The following is a 21,091-nucleotide window of genomic DNA, read 5'->3' as shown; positions in this document are numbered from 1 at the left end:
TTCACTTTGTGGATTAAACACCAGGTAATGTCTCTCCTCTGACAGCCTCTCTTTAATTCCTGACCAAGGGCTGCCAATGTGAGAGAAGCTTTAGGAGAAGAGCTTTGGGAGGAAGGGGAAGGGCAGCTGAATTTTGGTATTGTTTTTGTGCATAGATTTTCTATTCAGTTTTACAGCCTCCAGGCTGGAAATTACCATGAAAGATTTAGATGCATGAGATCTCTCTTGATATTTCATTCAGAAGCATGTTACTCCAGACCGAGCTATTTCTGAATCATTTCAAATGTGGACACTTACTCTAGGATAAATTATTCAGAATCCCTTCTTTCACCTTATATTTGCAGGCTTTTAAATTCTGGTATAATTTTGTAGAGAAGGCTGTTCCTGAATTTTGGTCCCTTGTTCCTCCTGTCATCCGTATGCCAGTAGAAAAAAGATTGTTCACCTAAATGAGTACTCTCTGTCTTGAGATTCATGTAGGGGGAATTTTATGCGCCTGTATTCTTAATATGTAGAATACTATATATTTAGTACATACTTTAAGTGCAGACAGCACTTCTATCCAAGGATATTTTGAAGTCGTTTTTCTTTGGACCATGATTTTAGAGGATTAGATTTTGTTTGCTTTTTTTCTGTTGCTTTTAAGATCTTCAACTTAATTTTGATTCACCAAATTGGAGAAGTGACCTGATTAGTGGAGGCAACCATTCAGCAGGGACAAGTGCAATATGCTGCTCTCAGCTGTACAAATGGGCTGCAGAGAACAGGCTGAGCAACACGAAGTGGAAGCTATTGTGGGCCATGAGCTTTACGCCGAGGTTGGCTCAGGTGAAGGAAAACACTCTGCTGGGACGTAGGCAGGGGGGAACTCTCCTGATTTCCCAGCAGATGATGGCTTAGCGCAATATGGTCCAGCACTTCAAGAAAGACATGTTTGAGTTGGAGAGAGCCCAACTGGAGGGAGTCCAGAGGACCAGGGAGAATAAGGAGAGCTCTAGAAAACATGGTCTGCAAGGAAATACTGAACAAATTTGGATTCTTTAGCTTAAAGCAGAGAAGGGGGAGGAGGTATTGTACTCCTCAAGACTATAAGAGGCTGCTGCAAAGAGGAAGGGAATAATATGTTCTCCATATGCCTGTTAGATAGCACTAGAAATAATAGCCTTATGTTGCAACAGGGAAGATTTAAGTCCAATATTGCAACCAATAGATTGCCTGGGGAGATATTTAACAGCTGATTAGACAAACATCTGTCAGGACTGACACTAAGTATAGTTGGCCCTCACTCAAGCAGAGTTTGGACTAAGCAATTTTTTCGAGACTTCTTCAAGCCTTGTGGTAGCTGATTAGACTTTAAACTAATACCCCTTCCAATTTCAGTTGCTGTTAAACACTTGTTTAATGTTAATGTTAACAATGTTTAATGGTTTCCCTGTCTGTGCCAGTTGCTGATAGTTGCTGGTTCTTCTGCCCAGAATAGTTTGCTTCACAGGTTGTTTTGCCAGTGTGGGGGATTGTTATTACTTAAGATCGCATTAATCAAAGGCAATCAGTGCTACCTAACTGATAACACTGAGTTTAAAAATACACAGGTGTTGTGATGGATGTGTGATATTACTGTCTCTCCTCATGGCTTGTGCACGTATATACAGTTGTACGTATATAACTGAAGTGGGGATGTGATAGCTCAAGGAGACACCTTTCAGCTAATGTACTCTAGGTTTAAAATACCACCAAGCATGCAGCACTCCACTGGTTTAACCATACTGCTGCTGCAGTTTGGCAGTGAAAGGCTTTGGCTGCGTGACCATACACAGAAGAGGGTGAGCATGTGTGGTCGGTGCCATCACTGAACGGAGCTATTGGTGGTGACATCCAAAAGGATACAGAGCCCTCGGTCATTATGGCCATGATCTTTAGACTAAAGCAGGTGATTTTCTCCTGCCTTTTTCTCAGCAGAGATCTCTTTTCAAGCACTAAATGGCACAGCCTGCTCAAACAATCTTTTTTCCCCTCCTCCCCAGTTCCCAAGGCAGAGAATGAAGTCCCATCCCCGGCCTCTTCCCACCACAGCAGCAACCAGCCGGCCTCGCTGACGGAGGAGAAGCGAACGCCGCAGGGCAGCCAGAACTCCCTCAACACCGTCAGCTCGGGCAGCGGCAGCACCAGTGGCATCGGCAGCGGTGGTGGCGGGGGCAGTGGCGTTGTCAGCACCGTGGTCCAGCCCTACGATGTGGAAATCCGCCGCGGCGAGAACGAGGGGTTCGGCTTCGTCATCGTCTCGTCCGTGAGCCGGCCCGAGGCAGGGACGACGTTCGGTGAGTCGTGGAGTTTTTTAAATGCGCCTCAAATGAGACGCAGGTTTGAGCACTGCAGCACGAGGAGGCGAGTGGGGATCTGTTTAATTAAAAGTCGTGAGCGTGCCCCAATTTATGTAATTAATAGCTTAATCGGAGGCAAAGGCTTGGTAGGTGTTTGCCTCCTGGGTTTTGTTCAGCACTGAGTCGAGAGAAGCAAAATGAGAAATCCCAACCTGAACAGCAAAAATTGCCACCAATGGCAGTTGCTGATGGTTGCTTTCTGGGTTTGCTCTCAGAAGAGCTGCTGGGGATCCTCCCAGTGATGCTGTTTGCTAGTGCAGAAATGGAGCAGGTGGAATGAAATATGTCTTCTGATGGTGGAATCGAGCCAGTTGATTTAAAAGCAGTAATGCTTAAACTGATTAACTTCTCTTTGGCAATCAGGGTTATTCTGATCCTCATTATGGAGTGAACCTGCTGATAGATGGAAAGTTTTAATTAATAGTGCTTGCTGGTAATACATAAAATGCAGAATACTGCATTTTATACTGTTAAATAAACAGGGTGTTTTTTTGACCCATTTCGCCTCTTCCCAAATCCATTTCTTCAGAGTAGGGTGAAATGAAGTATATGCGATGTCACACATAATGTCCTGCCCTAATAGAGGGTGGTTGTGGTTTCTGTTTGAAGACAGTCTTTTTGCCAGGCAGACACCATTTCCAGGTGTTGCTGCAAGGGAGATGTGTGTAAGCTGGTTTTGCAAGTATGCCCAGAACTGCCTGTTCTTGAGCAGGAGTGTCATTGCAAGGAGGAAAGCAGTCAGAGATGCTATTTTCTTCCCTTTCCATCTCCTCCAAAAGGGCCAGCCAGAGGCAGCATCCACTTGGACTTTGTAGTGGAAAAAGGTATTCCCTCTCCATTAATCTGTGGCAGATGTTAGGGATGGAGGGGGAGAGGAAAGGCAGAGCACGTGCCTTGGCCGCCTTCACACTGCCTCTCACAGCAGGGTTGTGGTTTGCAGACAAAATGTATTGGAGGCTCTCTGTACAGCTTGAGGGTTCCTGGGGCATGCAGGTGCAAGAAGTGGCCTTTCCCTCTTTATCCTAGGCTTTTTTTTGGAGATTTCTTGCCCATCAGTAACGCCCTTACTTACATCAAGGGAGCATCACCTCCTTTGCTGGTATTGATGTAGAACAGGCCATTTCTAACACTGCTGTGAGCCATTATGACAGGAGAGATTTCAAGGGGGAAATATCTAGTAGAAAGCCAGTGCATCGAGTTCTGTCAGTTCTCAGGCACCAGGCTGCTTCACACTGTCCTTGCTGCTGGAAACTGCTCTTGAAAATAGGAGTTTAGGTGCCAGAACATAATGGGGTAGTATAATACAGATTAAACTGAACTCAGTCTAAACCACAGGGAGTGCTTTTATCTTCTGAATGTATTTGCAAACGTGTGTAAATAAGTTTTACTGTATGAAGACTACGCTCTAACTCTTTTCTGCAGAGAAGCCTTGACCTGAGGTTGTAAAGAGTTGTGTTTGCTTTAGCCCAAGATACTCACTAACTGGAAGTTTTCTGTGCAGGGGCTCCTCATGGAGATCTGTTGATCTGTGACTGTTTTTCTTTTAATTTTTTTCAAGTATATTCAGCTTTTTCCTAATACTCCGCATGAGATGTGTTCCCTCTGCTGTCTGGTGCTTGCCCTGGACCTGCTTTGTGGTTTTTTTCTTTCATATGTAGTATTTAGAGATGGGCCAAACTGGTTCTAAAACCCACCTTGGTCACTTTGGTGTGGGCTCTGTCATCTGTGTTCAGTGGATTGGATAGAGTCATACCCTCAAAACAGCCTTTAAACTGGATGGGGCTTTGTATTACCAGAAAGAGAAACTTTCTAACATCATAGTAAAAGAAGAAAAAAGAAATCTCCCTGATGTTTGCTACTAATATTAATGCTTTCTGCCAGTTTTCATCGCATCTCCCAACCTCACATGTCCATGTCTTGGCCTTTTCTTCTTTATAGTCTTTCTAGTTTTGTCATGTGTGCAGCAGTGTATATCTCTAAAACTACTAATCAAGTAAAGACTATAGCAGAGATGGGAAAGTGCATCTTGAGGGTGAATGTATTGTGGATGCAAAGTATGAGGTGACTGCTCTGTACCTCATGGTTTCAATCACATGCTGTGTGCCTGAGGGCCTCTTGCCCACATAAAGGAGCCGTACAAAAGCCCAATGGATTCATCTCAGTGATGTTGTGTATCCTCTTTGTCCCAATTCTGCATGTTATGGACGACCCTGTGTTTTTGGAACAAACAGTGGAACAGGAGGAGAGTTTTGTCTCCAAAACACATTCATCCTAAAGTGCTCTTGCTCTGCGTGTCAGACATCTCAATGGTTTTATGTGTGGTTTTAGAGGTATTTAAATGAGGAGGTCTTTATTCCTTACGTGTTCCCACCCTGGCGCCAAATAAGGTCATAAAAGCGGAAGGGTTAACAGAGGCTGAGGTGAATGCCTGCACCAAACAGGTTACCTTTGTCAGTCTTGGCCCATCTGTAGTGGTCCTGTGCCTTCCCTGGTAGTACCTTTATTCACAATGGAAGAAAAACGTTTCATGTTGCTTCCCCGTGCAGCGCTGATAGAGTGGGTCTGTGTGGTAGAAAGGGAGCCGCACTCCCTCCTAGGCCTAGAACGATTTTATCTTTCTAAACTGAGAAAGAACAAAACATTGGCAGAACCTTGAACAGCAGTTGGTTTAGTGAAGGACCAGAGAGGCTGACACCGATGTAATCTTGGAGAAGGAAGGCTGAGTTTTCTACAAACAAACAGTTTCAATCCTTTTCTTCAAAAATAAAATCAGATTTGGGTTATGATGGGGCTGCTAAGTGCAGTTGTAGTCAATAAAAATCTCAATAAAAATCTCACAATTTATTAACAGAAGTCCAGGTGGGGGGGAGTTTTGAGTGATTAACAAAACACCTTTTTGTGGAAAGAGTAAAGCTTTGTGCACTCATACTAGTTGATTGCCAATGTTTTGAACACTGGCAGCAAAGCTATCCTATAATAACTTTTGCTTGATGCATTAATTAATTAACCCTTAACCTTCTCTTTCCCTTTTCAACCCTTTTTCTCCTTTTCCCCTTCACCATATTCCCACGTATGTAAACAATTAAAAACCAAACCAAAACCAAAAAAACAAAAAACAACCCCCAAACCAATACAAAAGCGGGAAATGCATGTGTGGCCATGCCTCACAAAATAGGTCGGATAATTGAAGGGAGTCCTGCCGACCGCTGTGGGAAGCTGAAAGTAGGCGACCGGATCTTGGCCGTCAATGGGTGCTCCATCACCAACAAGTCGCATTCAGACATCGTCAACCTCATTAAGGAAGCGGGAAACACCGTCACCCTGCGCATCATTCCAGGAGATGGTAAAGTATACGTTTCCTGCTGTCTTATCTGACCCTCTTGTTGGTTTTGTTCCTGGGCTTTTTTGTGTCAGTTGGAGCCGCAAAGTCATGGAGGACTCGATTCCCACTCCCACTTTGGGAGGTAGCAGTGAGGGAGGTTGTGAGCCTTTCATAGCTTTATTTTTTGTTCCTTTTTATGGAAATAGATGGTTTTAAACAGGGAGGTGCTGATTCGACATTAAAAAAATAATATTCCATTCTATGTATCTCCTTAAAATGATCTGCCACGAATTTGATACGTGACTTGGTACATTTTGATTTGATCCTTAGGTTAATAATGCAGCTTTAGAATATTTGGGAATCGCTTGCTAGCATGTGGGATTCCTGAAGCTTTATATAGACACAAGCAGGCTGTAGACTAAAGAGATAACAGAAAGGGATAAACACTTTGACATGTTTTAAGCTGTTTGAAAAGGAGATTTGTTTTTTATTCTCAGTAAGTTGCTTTGGGAGCGAGCTCAATGCATTTTTAAATGACTGTTTAAATGGTGGTGGCTCTGGAGCTGCTGTGAGCCTGCAGAGTAACACTGTAAGAGTTACCCTAGATAGGATCTCACTGTTTCAGATCAGAGGGAATGTGCAGGATCCCTAATAATAAGCAGACACTTGGTACTGGTTTCAGGTCACTGAAGTATTTAATAAAAATAAGGATCTGTGTTATGTATCAGTTTCATTACATAGATGCCTAACTTGACCCCCGAATAGGAACAGAGCAGAAACCTTGTAAAATATCTGCAGCAGAACTAAAATTGCTGTGGTTCTAAATTCTGAGTATTTATTTATTGTCCTGCTCTGCCATGGATGGGTTCATGGTGAGAGCTCGTTAGGCAGAAACCTTTTAACGTTGCTCTCCTTTTAAGTTAAATCCATGAGTATAAGATTTGATGACTCAGATACAGTGCTAACAAGCATTCCTTAGAGTGGTACAGGACATTATTTGCATTTAAATGTGGAGAAAGAGTGATTAAATTTGAAAGAAACCCAGAGGAAGTATAGCTGAAATGAACCTAGTACCTGAAAAAAGAATGAAGGCGTTTGATGATGTGATTTCCAGTGAGAAGCACTGGGTAGTTGCTAACTCTTAAACTTTCTGATCTGAAACATGGATTTGGTTACCCCACAGAGCATGATTATGCTGTGTTTTGTTATAGGATAAAAATAGACTGGGATGAGAAATGATCTGGTTGTAAATTGTTTCTGTTTAGGATGATATGTTTTGCACAAAGGCTTTATTTTCCTACTGTCTAGTAGGTACCAGGTCAAATGGTATATGATCCTCTGCTGCTTGCAGCAAATTAGGTGTTCATGAATAATAAAACGGCTGTGAATCAGGCTAACATCAGAGCTGGCCTGCGCATGCCTGTTTTGGGAGATAAACTGAGAGAAGAATTGTTCATTACCTGTATTTTAGTATCTCATAAAAATCGAGGAAGGTGAATTTTTAAATAAATGAAGAGCTTGTTTGTTTTAAAGGCAAAGCCACCTGAGAAATAAGCAACTTCTGAATGGTTTAAAAATTTTATAAGAAGAACATAGCTTCCTGATATGAATGCTCAGCCAGTCTTGTTCATGCAATTACGTGTCCCAGATATCATGTAAATTGCTTAGGTTAGGAAAACACTTACCTGGGACTGACATCACATGTTCCTAGAGAAGGTGGAAAGGTGTTCCCTAGGGAAGGAGTCAACTCTACTCTCATAGCAATGCAAACTTCAAGTCTTTTTATTTACTGTCACTTTGAAATTCCAAGTCAGATTGCCAACTTTGCATAGTATTACCTGCATTTAATTTCCGAAAGCCAGTAAGACCCAACACTCTGAAAATTGCTGAGAGATTTGCTCTAAACCCCCATGAGATACAAAAAATTGGTCTCAGTGTTGTTTTCTTTTTGATGTCTTTGTGTGTTTTTCTTGATTTGTTGTTTTCTTTGTGTTGACTTTTGAGTGCTTTTTTTGGCAAATATAAATGGTCTGTGTGCTTCAAGGAGGGGGGAGCATAAATCAGAAGCCACTTGTCAGATAAACATGAAACTAAGGCACATCACAAGACTCACAATAAACTCACACTGCTAATCTCTTCTAACATTATTAAAAACACCAAGAATTTTTGCTTTGGAATAAGTTTTGCACAAATTAATTGCTACAGACCACTGCAGGATTACATTTGCCATGAAATTATGATGCTTTAACACGCTTCCAGCTGATGCAAGGATGCAGAATGGGAAAGAACAAGCTTAGATTAGGCATTTAATTGGTGATTGTTTTAGGGCAGAGCAGGGCAAGGAATCAATGGCATATGTAGATTTTAGAACATGCAGTTGTAATTGCACTAAAGATCATTTTTGCTGTGTTCTGCTCCGGTTTTGCATGGTGGTTGGAATGCATCCTGCATCAGTGTCTAAAAAACTAGCAAAATTCTGCACAACTCCTGACTCATGGGATAGGGTGGGCTTAAGATAGATGCAGTACAGTGGTGTGAAGATACATCTGTACCAAAGATGTGTTGTTGCTCTGCTTGGTATTATTAGTGTGACCTACTAAAGGGTAGGAATCTTGCATTCTCTTTGAAGCCCATCTTCATCTGATCTCCAAATATTTGTGGATGATTCCAGAGGCTTTTGTTCTGGATGAATACAGAACACATAACTGTGTTTTGGGGCCTTCTTCTGTTTGAGTCAGATTTTAACATCAAGGCATCTTTACAAAATAAACAGAATTATTTCTTAAAATTCAACAGTGTAACCACCCGTAGGGATGCCTCTTCCTCACACAAGCCAGCTGTCAGTGGCACAGCATCACAAGGGTATGTTTTGCTCATGCCTAACCTGAGAGGTGCAGGCAGAACCAGGAGCCTCTCTTGCTGCCTGAACTACTGTACACAAGCCAGCTCTGGTCTGGAAGATGTTACAGCTCCATATGCTGAGGGTTTTGGGCATGTTAACTTGGGCACAGTACTGCAGGCAAAGGAGCTGTGTTCTTGTTGCACCCATCTGTTTAAGTGGTTCTTTTTCTCTTTCCCCTTTCCTGAGTTTCCCTTGACATGCAAGTAGCTATAGAAAGGAAAAACCTTCCCGTTATCTAGATTTCTCCATAATTAGAATAAATCCATGAAGTAAATTAAGCTCCAAGGACCAAGTAAGCCCATGACCACCACCTCTCCTTAATTCAGGCAAAACCCCTTCCATTGCTGCAGTTTTTTATTAGAGCTGGACTCTGTTTAATAGTGGCAGATTTCTCCATAGTCAGTACAATGAATTACCAGATGCCTGGAGCTTAAGAGGCAAACCAGGGCAGAGTAGAAGACCTTGTAATTTTATGTTGGAGAGCCAGATGTTTCCATCCAGTTTTTGTCACTGTTGTCCCAGTGATTGTGCATTCAGTTTAGATTTTGATCTTGAAAAGTGGATCATGGTCAGTATTTTGTGGTTACTTGTCACCTGTGGTTCTCTCTTGGTTACAAAGGGTATAGGCACAAAGTGGGGGTCTCCTGTGTGCAGAGCTGTTCCTCAAAGGAGCAAGGGTCTGTCACTGCAGTGGCTTTAGCTAGGAATGCTGTGCCTGATGAGTGGGTGTTTCTGTGGACTGTGTCCATCATTCTCCATATGCAACCAGCTGTTCAACATTTGTGTGGTTAAGCCTGTACCTACCACCAAGGCTTCCTCTGAATTCAAACTCCTATGGGAGGGAAAGGGTGTTTTCAGGACTGCTGACTCCTGGAGCTACTCAGCATTGGAAACTCTTCAGTACTAATTTCAGTTCAGGATTGATACAATATGTAGTTCTGGAAAATGTGTTGAGTTGAATATACAAGAGTTCCAGGTCTTTCCTCCAAAAGTGTGTTGCTAATATTTGGCTGTTGGCATTGATGTGTCCTTAATTTTAGGCAGAATTTTGAATGAGTTTGGGGTTAACTCTGGTGTTACTGAAGTCTGTGATACAGCTCCAGAATGACAGGGGGAACATTTTACCCTGCCAATCTGTGAGGGACGAGGGGTGCCTAGGTAACCACTTTTCAGTTGTGTCTACAGCAACTCCCATCCCAGTTGTGGGAAGCAGGAGAGAGGACCTCTCCTTGAAGCACCTCCTGCTGTGCATAGAGAAATATAGCATTTGCACAGACTGATGTTGAGCTGAGAGCCTTTTACTGTGGGAGAAATTGAGTTTAGGAGTTACTCCTGCTCTCTGTATTCTCTCCGTACATCCTTTTGTAAGTGGTACCCAGAGCTGCTGATGCATTTGCTACAGGTAGTTCCACATCCCTGTGTGCAACTTTCAGTGCTCAGGCAGTAGTGGGTTGTATTTCAAAGGCAGATTTCAGTAAGTTTGGGTTTTAGCCACATTCAGTATCACCTTGCGAGGTATTAGATAAAAACCACATCTCAATTCTACTGAAGATTGCAGTTTCTGATGGAGGAGGGGACTGATAGGCTTATAATCTCTGGAATAGTTATAGCTACTGTAAAATTCATCTAGCCAACCTACCATATTTAGAGACTTTAATGATTGGAATTCATGTCATTAGATAACAGAGAAAACATGGTTCAACTCTTCCTCTATAAGTCAGTCTTCATTCTGAGTGTGTCTAAGGGTCAGAGGGGTTTCCAATCCAGATTTCCTAATTTTTTTATTTTAATTTTTTTTCATTTCTCAAATGAATGTACAGTTTCATATACATAATTACTCTGTTAATTTGGGGAATTGAGAAATTTGAGCCCATCTGAAGTTGTTTAGAAACAACATAATGATGATTTCCAGTGAAATGCCTTTGCATAACTTCCTTTTCTTTCAGTGAATAGCCAATGGTCTTCCCTCATAATGAAAAACAAAATCTATTTTGCAGAATCCTCCAATGCTACTTTATTGACCAATGCAGAAAAAATTGCTACAATCACAACCACACATACTCCTCAGCAAATACCACAGGAGACCAGGTCAGATTGTTTTCCTTGAGGAGGGCATGTTGACATGCTCTCTCTTTGGTTACTCCTTGATCACCTTCACATCCCATGAGCTGTATTTTTCTTCTCTCCCTCTTTCTCTCATTCATTACAGCAGGAACAACACCAAACCAAAGCAGGAATCCCAGTTTGATTTCAAACCACCCCAAGCAGCACAGGTAAGGAGCACCTCTCTAATTGTTTTGTTTACCACAGACTGTTGTTTCCAATCTGCTTGAGGGCTGGCTGTGTTCAAATATTTCCCTTGAAAATTCCTACTGAGAAGCTGTTCTCCCACAGTCTGTTTGCTCAAAAAAAAAAAAGAGGAATTTGCTGATTAGTTTCTTAATATGTGTTGCTGTTGTTTCAGCTGAGAAATATTTCCAACACATTCTCATCAAGACTTTGAGGAAGAAAAAATAAAGGAAAAAAGCTGACATTTTTAGGGCAGTAATAATTTATGTGTTTGTTTATTGAATTGTATATTGTGAGGGGCCTCTCCAGAAAGTATTGTTGTGTGCAAATGATAAATTCAGAGGACAAAAAAGAGGAAAACTTAATAAGGGGCGATGGCTGGAGTGTTCCAGCTCACGCAGATGGCATCTTATTAGAGAGATTATCTATCTCACTGTTAACTTTCCTTGCCACTGGCCATCCCAGAAGTAAACTCTTCTATTAGGGGCTTCAAAACATCCCCATAATAACATTTGTGGAAAACAATGCCCAGGCTTCTGAGCTTCTTGCAAAGGAATAGATGATGTGGTAACAAAAAGGAAAAGCCAGCACACACTCAGCCCAGGTTCCATTAGACATTTCACTGAAAACTCACTGAAGTGAGGTTGTCCTCACCTTCCATGCAGTTGGTAGAATTCTAAACACCCTGCAGAAAAAGGCCTTTCTGCCCTGGGCACAGGAGGTGTTGTGTAATAAAAGTGCCCAAAAATGCACCATGGGACGTGGCCAAGCCCATTCATTCCAAAAGCCCTTCACAAGCCACCACCAATTTTCCAAATTGCAGAGTGGAGTCTGACGAAGAAGCAAATCCTAGTCTGTGTGTGAAAATTCAACTGATTTTCTATTTTTAATTATCAGTAACAAAAATAATAATGTTTGTTGTTGAATAATTTCAAACTGGGAGTAGAGCAGTATTTGACTTCCTGTTCAATTGGGCGTTTGTTTTCTTCTCTCCAGCAGGACCAAGACTTCTACACTGTTGAGCTGGAAAGAGGAGCCAAAGGTTTTGGCTTCAGCCTGCGAGGTGGCCGGGAGTATAACATGGATCTGTACGTGTTGCGGCTCGCTGAGGATGGTCCAGCTGAGAGATGTGGGAAAATGAGGGTATGCACAAACTGATTTTAATACCACATTTCTTTGGAATTAGCTGACTTCCCTACCTCTCCCTTCTGCTGTGCCAGCTAAAAGGGAAATTAAATGTTAACTGAAAGTGGTTCCTATTTACTTCTGTCATTGGCATCTGTCACTCTTTGTATGCAGTCTGTCGCAGTGTGTGTACACTGGAAGACTTCACCCCCTTCTTCCAATCCTGCTTTCCAGATTCTAATACATAATCTGTCTTTTAAAGCCTAGCAGGGATACATGGAGCAGTGAAAATGTAATAGCCACAGTCTTTGTCTGCTACTGGGTAGAGGAGGGACAGAGCATGTATATGGCCCACGGGTTACAAAATTGCAATGTGGTTTTTGATTAGCATTAACTGTTAACTTCACATGTCAGCTAAATTACAAATATTATAGCAAGGACATATGTGACAAAAGGCCTACTAAAAAATTAAATTGGCACGTTTTATGTACTCCTTGCTCCTCTGTTAGAGAATGCATTATAACTTTCCTGCATACATCTTTTTCTTCTCAACATATGTCATGTGAAGGGCATTTGCAAAATTCTTTTGCTGGGGGTAGGTCTATGGGTCCAAAAATTTTCTGATGAAAATATGATGAAAAATCAGTGCTGCCCTGTGGAAGTCAATGCTTTGACAACCTCTTCTAAGCCCTTTTTTCTTTCCTGATAAATGATTATATTTACAAAAGCAGCTTTGCTGGTTCATAGTAGTATCAATATCCAAGTGAGAAACAGACCTGAAAAAGCTCTGTGAACATCCCAGTTGTACTAGACTGTGAAACAAACAACCATTTTGAAGACTTTACAAATAATCAAGACTAAGTAGAATAGCAACAATTCTAACACTGCTCTTACTATTGAGCAATACGGTTTTGCAATGTGGTTTTGCAAAACAGGAATGAAATATTTTGATACCTCAAGTTTTCCCCATCACTTTCATGTCTCCCAGGCCCCTGCACACTGTTTTTTGTGGACTGTCACTGGAAGGAGTTGGGCTTATTTAGCTTCATCTGGTGCATAGTTGTCCCACCTTTGCTGTGGCCATTGTCTTGTGATGTGCTGGAGGGGACCCTTGTGGGGGCTTGCTTCTAATCTTAGACTCTTTTATTACCTTGACAGATCGGTGATGAAATCTTAGAGATCAATGGAGAAACCACCAAGAACATGAAGCACGCTCGGGCCATCGAACTGATTAAAAATGGTGGCCGCAAGGTCCGCCTGTTTCTGAAACGTGGAGATGGCTCAGTCCCAGAATATGGTGGGTCAAACTATGAAAACATTCCTTTCTTCCCTGGCATCACTCCATGAATGATTTGTCTCAAGATCTGAAGCGGGAATTCTTTTTTATTTTCCTTTCTCACCAGTGTCTTACCAACCTTTGCAACATATAATTGCCTCGCTTGTGCTGAATTTTCTACACATTTCATCCTTTGCTTGCTTCCATGGACTTGGGGCACAGTGTAAGGCAAGATCATCATAGCAGTATTTTTTGGTGATCAGAGAGGAAAACAAAACAAAAAACCTTATTGTCTTGTCCAGCCAAACAAGGAATGTCATTGAACTGTGCCAAACTGTTTCTCAGCGGCTGAATTGTTGTTTCAAATAGGTCTCTACTTCTAATCAATGCAAAAACTGGGATCCCAAGTTACTATTCTGAAGCAGTGATTTTTTTTCGGTTAGGTTTTTCTCTTAGTTCCTGTCTGTATCCATAGACATGAATGCCGAGATGGCTTATGAGATTTTTGCCTTTCCTTAATATTTATGTAAATATTTATAAAGTTATTTAAGAAAAAGAAGGAAAAAAAAAAGCTTTACTGCAAAAATATATTGATTTGGCCTCCTGAGCCCTTTTCTCCCCCCTTAAACTGTCTGCTGGTTTCAACTAGTTAATTTGTAAGGTCTGAAAAGGTGAGGAGGTTATGAAAAGGTGCTCTCGTGTGTGTCTTGGGGGAAACAGTCAGTCCTTGTTTCTTACTAAGAATTGCATTAGATTTCCTTTTCTTCCCCTGGAGGTTGGATTGCTGGGTGGCTTAACTTAGCACACTATTTAATATTATAATTATGTCTTATTTATTTGAGATAATTGTCAAATATTGTGCCCTCGATGGAGGGCTACTCCCAACCAAAGGTCTTTGAGGTTTCTATAGAAACTGATGATTGAAGGGATGCCCTTTATACTTTCCTCCCCTTGTTTGGGTTATTTCTGTGTCAGTAAGTTCTGTGTTTATCATTCTCTCCATGTCCTAACACCAGAAACAAAACCCTTCTGCACAATTTATGAACTAGATTTTCTTTTCATTTACTGTACCATGTTTGAGGGTTTCTGCTCAGTCTGCTCATTACTTAACTTAAAATGACCAATTCAGAGTATAACCAACAAACAATTGAAGTGTTTAACGATATGGAAGGGAAGTTGTGGGTTTACACTTCTGTAATATAAATAGCACACCAGAAAGTTCAATGATGGCACTGAAATTCTGTAATGTTCTTTCTACTTTTGTCTTTTCCTATGCTCCTTTGGATGTACAGTACTGTATCATATGCTAGACTGCATAAATACCCTGTAAATTAAGTGCTTCACTTCTCAAAGCATATGTCTGTTGCACTGAGGATGGAAATCCACCACCAATTTTCTTTTGGCTAATGCTAACCACTAAAAGTTTGTTCTCCAAGCAAGGATTTAATCTACAGGGGTTGCACTACTGTAAAGAATATCCTTGTAACATTTGGGACTCCTTCCTCTCTTTGTTCTGTTCGCTGCAGTCGCAAATGGTTCCTCTAATAATGTTAAGTTCCAATATTTTTCTGACTCAATTGGAACGTGCTTCTCTATGAGGCTGTATATTTTTGTAATGAGTTTTGTACTTATTTTTAATGTTGTGGTCTCTGGTGGACTTTATTTTTCGTTGTTGTTTGATTGTTAATGTTTTTTCTATGACATTCTGTGTCACTGTTCCAGCTGTCTTTTAGAATGGATGCTCTCGTTGTCTGGGTTATTGAATCACCTCTTAGATGTCTCTTTATGTCACAATAATAACAACTGCTGTCTTTGCAGCCTTATATTTGGGTGAAGCCTAGACAATCTGACTGGAAAAATAAACTTTCTTTATTCTAAGATAAAATATGAAGATTTTTCTTTCTTTCATCTTTGTTATAGGGAATCTAAATTTTCTACTTTTCTCTTTCTCTTTCTCTCACTTTTCTTGGTGCTGGGCTCTTCCTTCCTCAGCGATGATACCTCCTAATATCGCTGCATGTATGAGAAATGACAAGCTCGGGGAGTCTTGCTTCTACCTTATGGGCCATAATCAAACTACGGTTTGTAGCTAAAATCAATATTAGGTGTTTTTGTGCTGTGGCCTAATTCCCTCACATTGCTTTCCGCTTCGCTATATTTTATATGTACAGCAATTCATCCCGAACACCCTGCGTCCCCTGAATTGTAAGTACACACACCACAGGACACGTTTAAGCCTCGCTTGTACCTTGTGTGATTAGCCAGGTTGCTGCAAGCCACGTGCTTACAGCCAAGGAAAAGCAGTGTGGTCCCCAGCTGCTGCCTGAAAATCCTAATGAGCAAAATTACCCACACGTGGGTCGCAACAGAGGGTTCACCTGGAAATCACAAAATTCACACACATACACACACCGACCCTCCCAAGCTCAGGAATGGAAATGCCATCAAATGGGAGATGCTTGGCCTGATGGCAGGAGGAATGAGCGTGTAGAGAGTTTGTCCTGAGGGAGGGAAGACAAAAAGGAGAAAAAGAGGGGGGAAAAAAAATCCGTCCCCAAAAGTGTTTGTGAGGGTGTTCAGTCGTGTACATCAGGACAGTCCACCTCGAGGTGGGTGTCTGGGTGCGAGCAGCAGGAAGCAGCTAAAGGCAGCCGAGCTGCCGTGCAGGAGTTACTTCTAAAAAGAAAAAAGTTAAGCAAATAAAAGCAGCACTTGCATTAAGGCAGCGCAGCTACTTCAATGTTTTTCGTGTTTGTAATGAATCATTCATAAACATCCGTTACAAATTACAGCAGTAATTGTAGCTTAGCTGCAGCGCAGGGCTGGGGTTTAGTTTGAGGGTTGTTTTTGTACTTCTGCTTTGCAGTTTTTCTTGCAGAAGTAGCTCAGCTCTATTTTACCTCAAATACTACATAAAAAATAATGAACTGGAGATTAGATTTGAATCAAAGCCATCGTACATGTTACAATATCTTTCCATTGCTTTGATATGAAAAAATCATAACTTCTGTCATTGTTGTTTGAATCATTGTGGCAAAACCAAAATCTACCCTAGGATTTTTTGTAACATGGTAGAACTAAGTGAGATTAAGTGATGTCTTAAATGAAATGGAAATTGTATTATTACAGTCTAATTCTCACACCTTCAAAGTGTTATTTTACAAGGTGAAAACTTAAGAATCAATTCTATTTTCTGTACATTTTCTGCTATTTGAACCACAGCCTCCCACACCTGGAAGGCAGTTCTTTGTAATGACTTGAAAGGCACAAGTTGTTTCCTAAAGGCCCTCTTTATTGGAAACTATTTAAAAAACCAGCCAACAACCCAAACTATAATATTTTATTTTTTTTTCCACTGGAAAGAAAGTAGTCTAACTGAAACATTATGAATTGGGCTTGGGGAAAATGTAAAATGCCCCATGCCCAGAAGAGCATAAAGATGATATCAGCTCGGACCAAAACATGGCTAACGATCAGAGCAGCACCAGTACTAACCTGTAACTCTCCTTGTTCACAGTTAAATTAACAAAAGCTTGGGTTAGCCTTCGCTGACTGCTTTAACAGTTGTTTGTTTTTGTCACTAATGAAGTCTGAAGAGTGCTAAGTGGTGTCACGGCCGCCGGGGAAGGCATCGGTACCAAACGCTTTGCTGTTATTTTCTTTCAGACCCCAGCAGTGACAGGAACAGTCCCGCCACAGGTTCACAAAATGTATCGGAAATGAAACCCGTGCCATCCGACCGACGGCAGCACCCATCATCGGAGTCCAGTTATCCACCAGACCTTCACAAATCATCACAACATGGGGACAAGCGGACTTACGTTAGAGACCTAAAAGGCAGCAGAGAGTTTAGCAGACATCCCAATGAACACCACACTTGGAATGGGACTTCTAAAACCAACGACCACGTGCCAGGCAGGAGGACGGAGAGGTCGCCGGAGAGGAGGCACGAGAGGCAGCCGGAGAGGGCAGTGGTGAACGGGCAGAAGAGGAGGTCTCCCGAAAAGCGGAGGGAAGGGACAAGGAGTGCCGACAACACTTTGGAGAGGCGGGAGCGACATGAGAGGAGGAGGGACCTCTCCCCTGAGAGGCGCAGAGAGCGGTCGCCCGGCCGCCGGCGGCGGTCGCTGGAGAGACTCACGGAGCCGAGGAGGTCACCCGAGCGGAGAAGAGAGAACTCCCTCGACCGGCGGGCCAAGTCCTCTGACCGGCGGAGGGAAAGGTCGCCCGACAGACGGCTCAGGGAGGAACGACTCGGCCACCGGGAGAGGGAAGAGCCCAGCTGGAAGCACGAGCCGAGCCGCAGGCACCCACCCGAGCAGCGCAGGCGGCCCTACAAGGAGTGCAGCACCGACCTCAGCATCTGAGGGGCTCCCCGGGGTCCCTGTCGCCTTCCCCACACCATGGGAGCAGAGGAGAGAGTGCGGGAGCTGAGACCATCTGGCTTTCGCAGACGAGGAGACATCCGGCACCTGCTGATCCTACAAACCTTTTATGCAGATGAAATCTTATAACAAAAAAAAAAAAAGTGTTGTGCCTGATGTATAATATTAAAGAAAGTATTTTTCAGTGTATTCTTTTTTTTTTAATTACTTGCCAAATGTTGGTCCTAAAGGATTATAAAATTTTGTTTCTACATTCTTTGTAGATTTCTTAAAAATGAATTCCTTTATTGGGCTACTTTCCCCCCTCCCCATTACAGTAAGTGGGGGTAGCCGGTAATATAATATAGGCAAAGGATTTTATGACCAAGTTTGAATAATTTGATCCAGACTGTTCTCTAGTGACTCACTGCTACACTGTATGTAGAAAATTTTTTAAGGGTTGGGGGTGGGGAAGGAAGAAAATTGTTCATCTCAGTAGGAATGGAGCGCTCCTGCTGAAGGAATTAAAACAGAAAGAGACAAATGTTCCTAAAATTGCAAGAACTGTTTGAAGAGACTACTGTTTCAATGAAGGATATTTATAATAATAATAAATAATAAAAAAAAAATAAATGCAAACCCACACAGCACAAGATGATTTACGATGAGGAATTTCTAGTTTGTTCCATGAACAGTTTATACTTTCAGGCCCCCTTGACAGAATGCACAGAGGCAGAAGGACTGGTCACCACCATGCCTGTGTCACACGCTGATATAGACTGTTGATCTCTCATTAGCCTCAGCAACACGTAACGATATGTCATTAAGGCAGCCGCTGCAGCCCTGCTCATCTTCTAGCTGTATATGGACAGCAACCCCAGCATGCATGGTATTGTGTGTCTGCTTGGAAGCAAGGGAAGGGATCGGGATTCTGGGACAAGGCACAATGCGGTGGGAGCTCAGTCCTCCCTCTGGGAGTAGGTGTATTCCTTCTGCTCAGGCAAAAACCAGTGGGCTTTTCTTAATTTTGCCAAATTCCAAAAGCTCTCTCTTCTTATCACTCTGTATTTAGGGGTTTTTTTTGTTTTACTGGTTCATCCTTACTGAGACAAAAGGAGTGCACTTGCTGAAAAGAAAAAAAAAAAAGAAAAAAGAAAAAATCAAAGTTAAAACACAGGCAAAAAGAGGCAATCAGTGGGACAACCTGGTTGTAGAAGCCTATCTGTACTGGTTGTATGCTGTAAATTTGAGTCTAAGAACAGCAGCAAAAGGGAAACCTGCAAGTTTCTAAGTTGTATTTTTAAATTTGCAAGTTGTGTGGTAAGTCTGCTGTAGCATTGGTATAAGATGTAATGGATTACTGCCTAGCTGAGCCAAAATGTTTGCCGTTACTGTTGGACCACTAAAGTAAACTGCTGCTTTTTACAGTGCATTGGTGTGTACATGTATACTGACTCACATCCTCCATATGAACACAAAACCATTGCAAGTCTATCACTGTTGTTGCCATGGTACTGTAAAAACAAAACCAAGAAAGAAGATGGCCGATCATTGTGTGTACAGTTTAAATTGTAATTAATAGAGCCTGTTGGAAAAAAAAACAAAACTGTTGCCTTTTTCTTGTATAAAAGAGGATTTATGACAAAATTTAGCTGTGAGGAATGTGATTAAGTGTTTATATTTCTGAAAATGGAACAAATTGATTCAGGGAATATATTTTAATGTAAACTGAATCAGGTATGTAAAGCGGTTTTAAAAGGGGAGACTGTGTAAGTAATTCTAAAGCTTTTGTTGGTTTGAATATCATTTCTTCCTTCATGGTGGGCCTGCTTATGTATTATTAAGCACTTGTATGCAGTCTATATTCTCCAGTCATCATTTCTTGCAACGTGCTATAGACATAATGCTCTTTCTGTGTTGATGAAAAGCAGTATGTGGGCCAATCTTTTTTATAAAACACTATGCATATATAAATACTACATTGTTCATAGCTTTATTTGACTTAATTGGGTTTATACATAACACTAGTATGAGTAGATGTGGACTTACCCAGTACGAGCTTCTTTCCTTGGAACAGACACTATGTATATGATGTAGCAACAAAGAAGGAGAAAGTCTGTGAATGCTATTTTTATTATCAAATAAAGTTTTCCATACAAAGCATGCATGCGAGTGTAGTGATAAAGGAGGAACTACACCTTAATTCTACTTGCTCATCCCTTTCTAAATTAGTAAACTGTAGGTCACAGTTGCCAAAGGCCATCCATTAAAAATGTATTAATCATCTATTAAATATGTATTAATCATTTGACAGGCCTTAAAGCAAAGGTTCCCGGTTTTCCAGTATAAAGTTTCCTTCCCCAAAATAGTCAGAAACTAAAGTTTCAGGAGAGGCAGGGCTTTTAACTATGTCTGAGGTTAATATCATTGATTCTTCTTAGCACATCGGCATGTGTGACCATGTAAAATCAAGACAAGGAGCAACTACTCAGTTGCTGTTGTTGAAACTTAGTACCATATATATGTATGTGTGTGTGTGTGTTTATATGTGTGTGGTTTTATTTACATACACATACATGCATATAAATACACACCACCAAGACTCTGTCTCTCCCATCTCTTAGTTCTTAAAATGTAGAAAGACTTTTAAGGTTGAAAACCTGTTAATTTTACATAGATTTTAAAAATAACTTCTAAATCTTGCGTAGTTGATCAGGCTCCACTCATCTGTTTTCCTGATACTTCAGCCAACCTGATGGGAGCCCAGGCAACTGAAGAGAATCACCAGGGAATGGTTTGTATTTCCAGTCACAGCATTCTCAAAGGGATTTGTCTGGTGCAGCCTCAGTCCTGAGGGGTATGGATGGGTCATAGCGTTTGGATATTTTCAGTGAGAAAATATCGCCAAGAAAGTGTTTGGGTATTTTAGGTTTGGATCTTTTATGATGTTCAATGCCTTTCTACTCTGAAATTATATGTAATGGTATACATTGGTTCTGCACTTGTGCCTTCTGCTGTTACTGTTTTTCCTCTCCTTTTTTGAGTTATAGCATAGTTTAAATAATCTCACAAAGCTGAGTAGGTGAGTCTCAAGCTTTTGAAGTGTTGAGTCTCAGCTAAAGAAGATATTACATAGATAATACCAAAATTACAGAAACATTCATTTAAAAAACACTGCAAGTTGACCAAAAAAAAAAAAAAATATTCAAAATGTGTTGTTAGTGGTGGCATCCTTTCTGCTGCTTCCAAACCCACTGGGAGCTGGAGCCCTGCTCTGAAGCATGAACATTGCAGCTCCATACTCTGTGGTACAGCCTTAGTCACTTTAATTAATTTCAGCCTTACTTTTGACCATAAAATATTTTTCAAAACTTCTAAAAATGAAAAGAAACCCTTTTTTAGATTGTAACTTGGCTCCTGTTTTGTCAAACA

General features: G+C 41.4%; 1 protein-coding gene across 30 annotated transcripts in view; it reads left to right on the top strand.

Annotated features, from left to right (window-relative positions):
* Positions 1-20,362, top strand: part of MAGI1 (membrane associated guanylate kinase, WW and PDZ domain containing 1) — a 339,060-nt gene extending 318,698 nt beyond the window's left edge. For 9 of the 30 annotated variants that reach the window (XM_027701053.1, XM_027701037.1, XM_027701052.1 and 6 more), the window contains 7 exons: positions 2,025-2,318; positions 5,521-5,724; positions 10,603-10,693; positions 10,815-10,878; positions 11,891-12,037; positions 13,178-13,316; positions 16,962-20,362. In XM_027701053.1, coding sequence (XP_027556854.1) covers positions 2,025-2,318; positions 5,521-5,724; positions 10,603-10,693; positions 10,815-10,878; positions 11,891-12,037; positions 13,178-13,316; positions 16,962-17,662 — 1,640 coding nt within the window. In that variant the 3' untranslated portion in view covers positions 17,663-20,362. The other 21 variants (XM_027701061.1, XM_027701063.1, XM_027701062.1 and 18 more) reach the window with 12 other exon arrangements.
* The last annotated feature ends 729 nt before the right edge of the window (positions 20,363-21,091 follow it).

Source organism: Neopelma chrysocephalum, unplaced genomic scaffold (genome assembly GCF_003984885.1).
Source record: "Neopelma chrysocephalum unplaced genomic scaffold, ASM398488v2 Primary Assembly neopelma1_147, whole genome shotgun sequence".
Lineage (NCBI taxonomy): Eukaryota > Metazoa > Chordata > Aves > Passeriformes > Pipridae > Neopelma > Neopelma chrysocephalum.
Note: the sequence above shows the minus strand (reverse complement) of the source record. Positions and strands in the feature narration are given on the sequence as shown.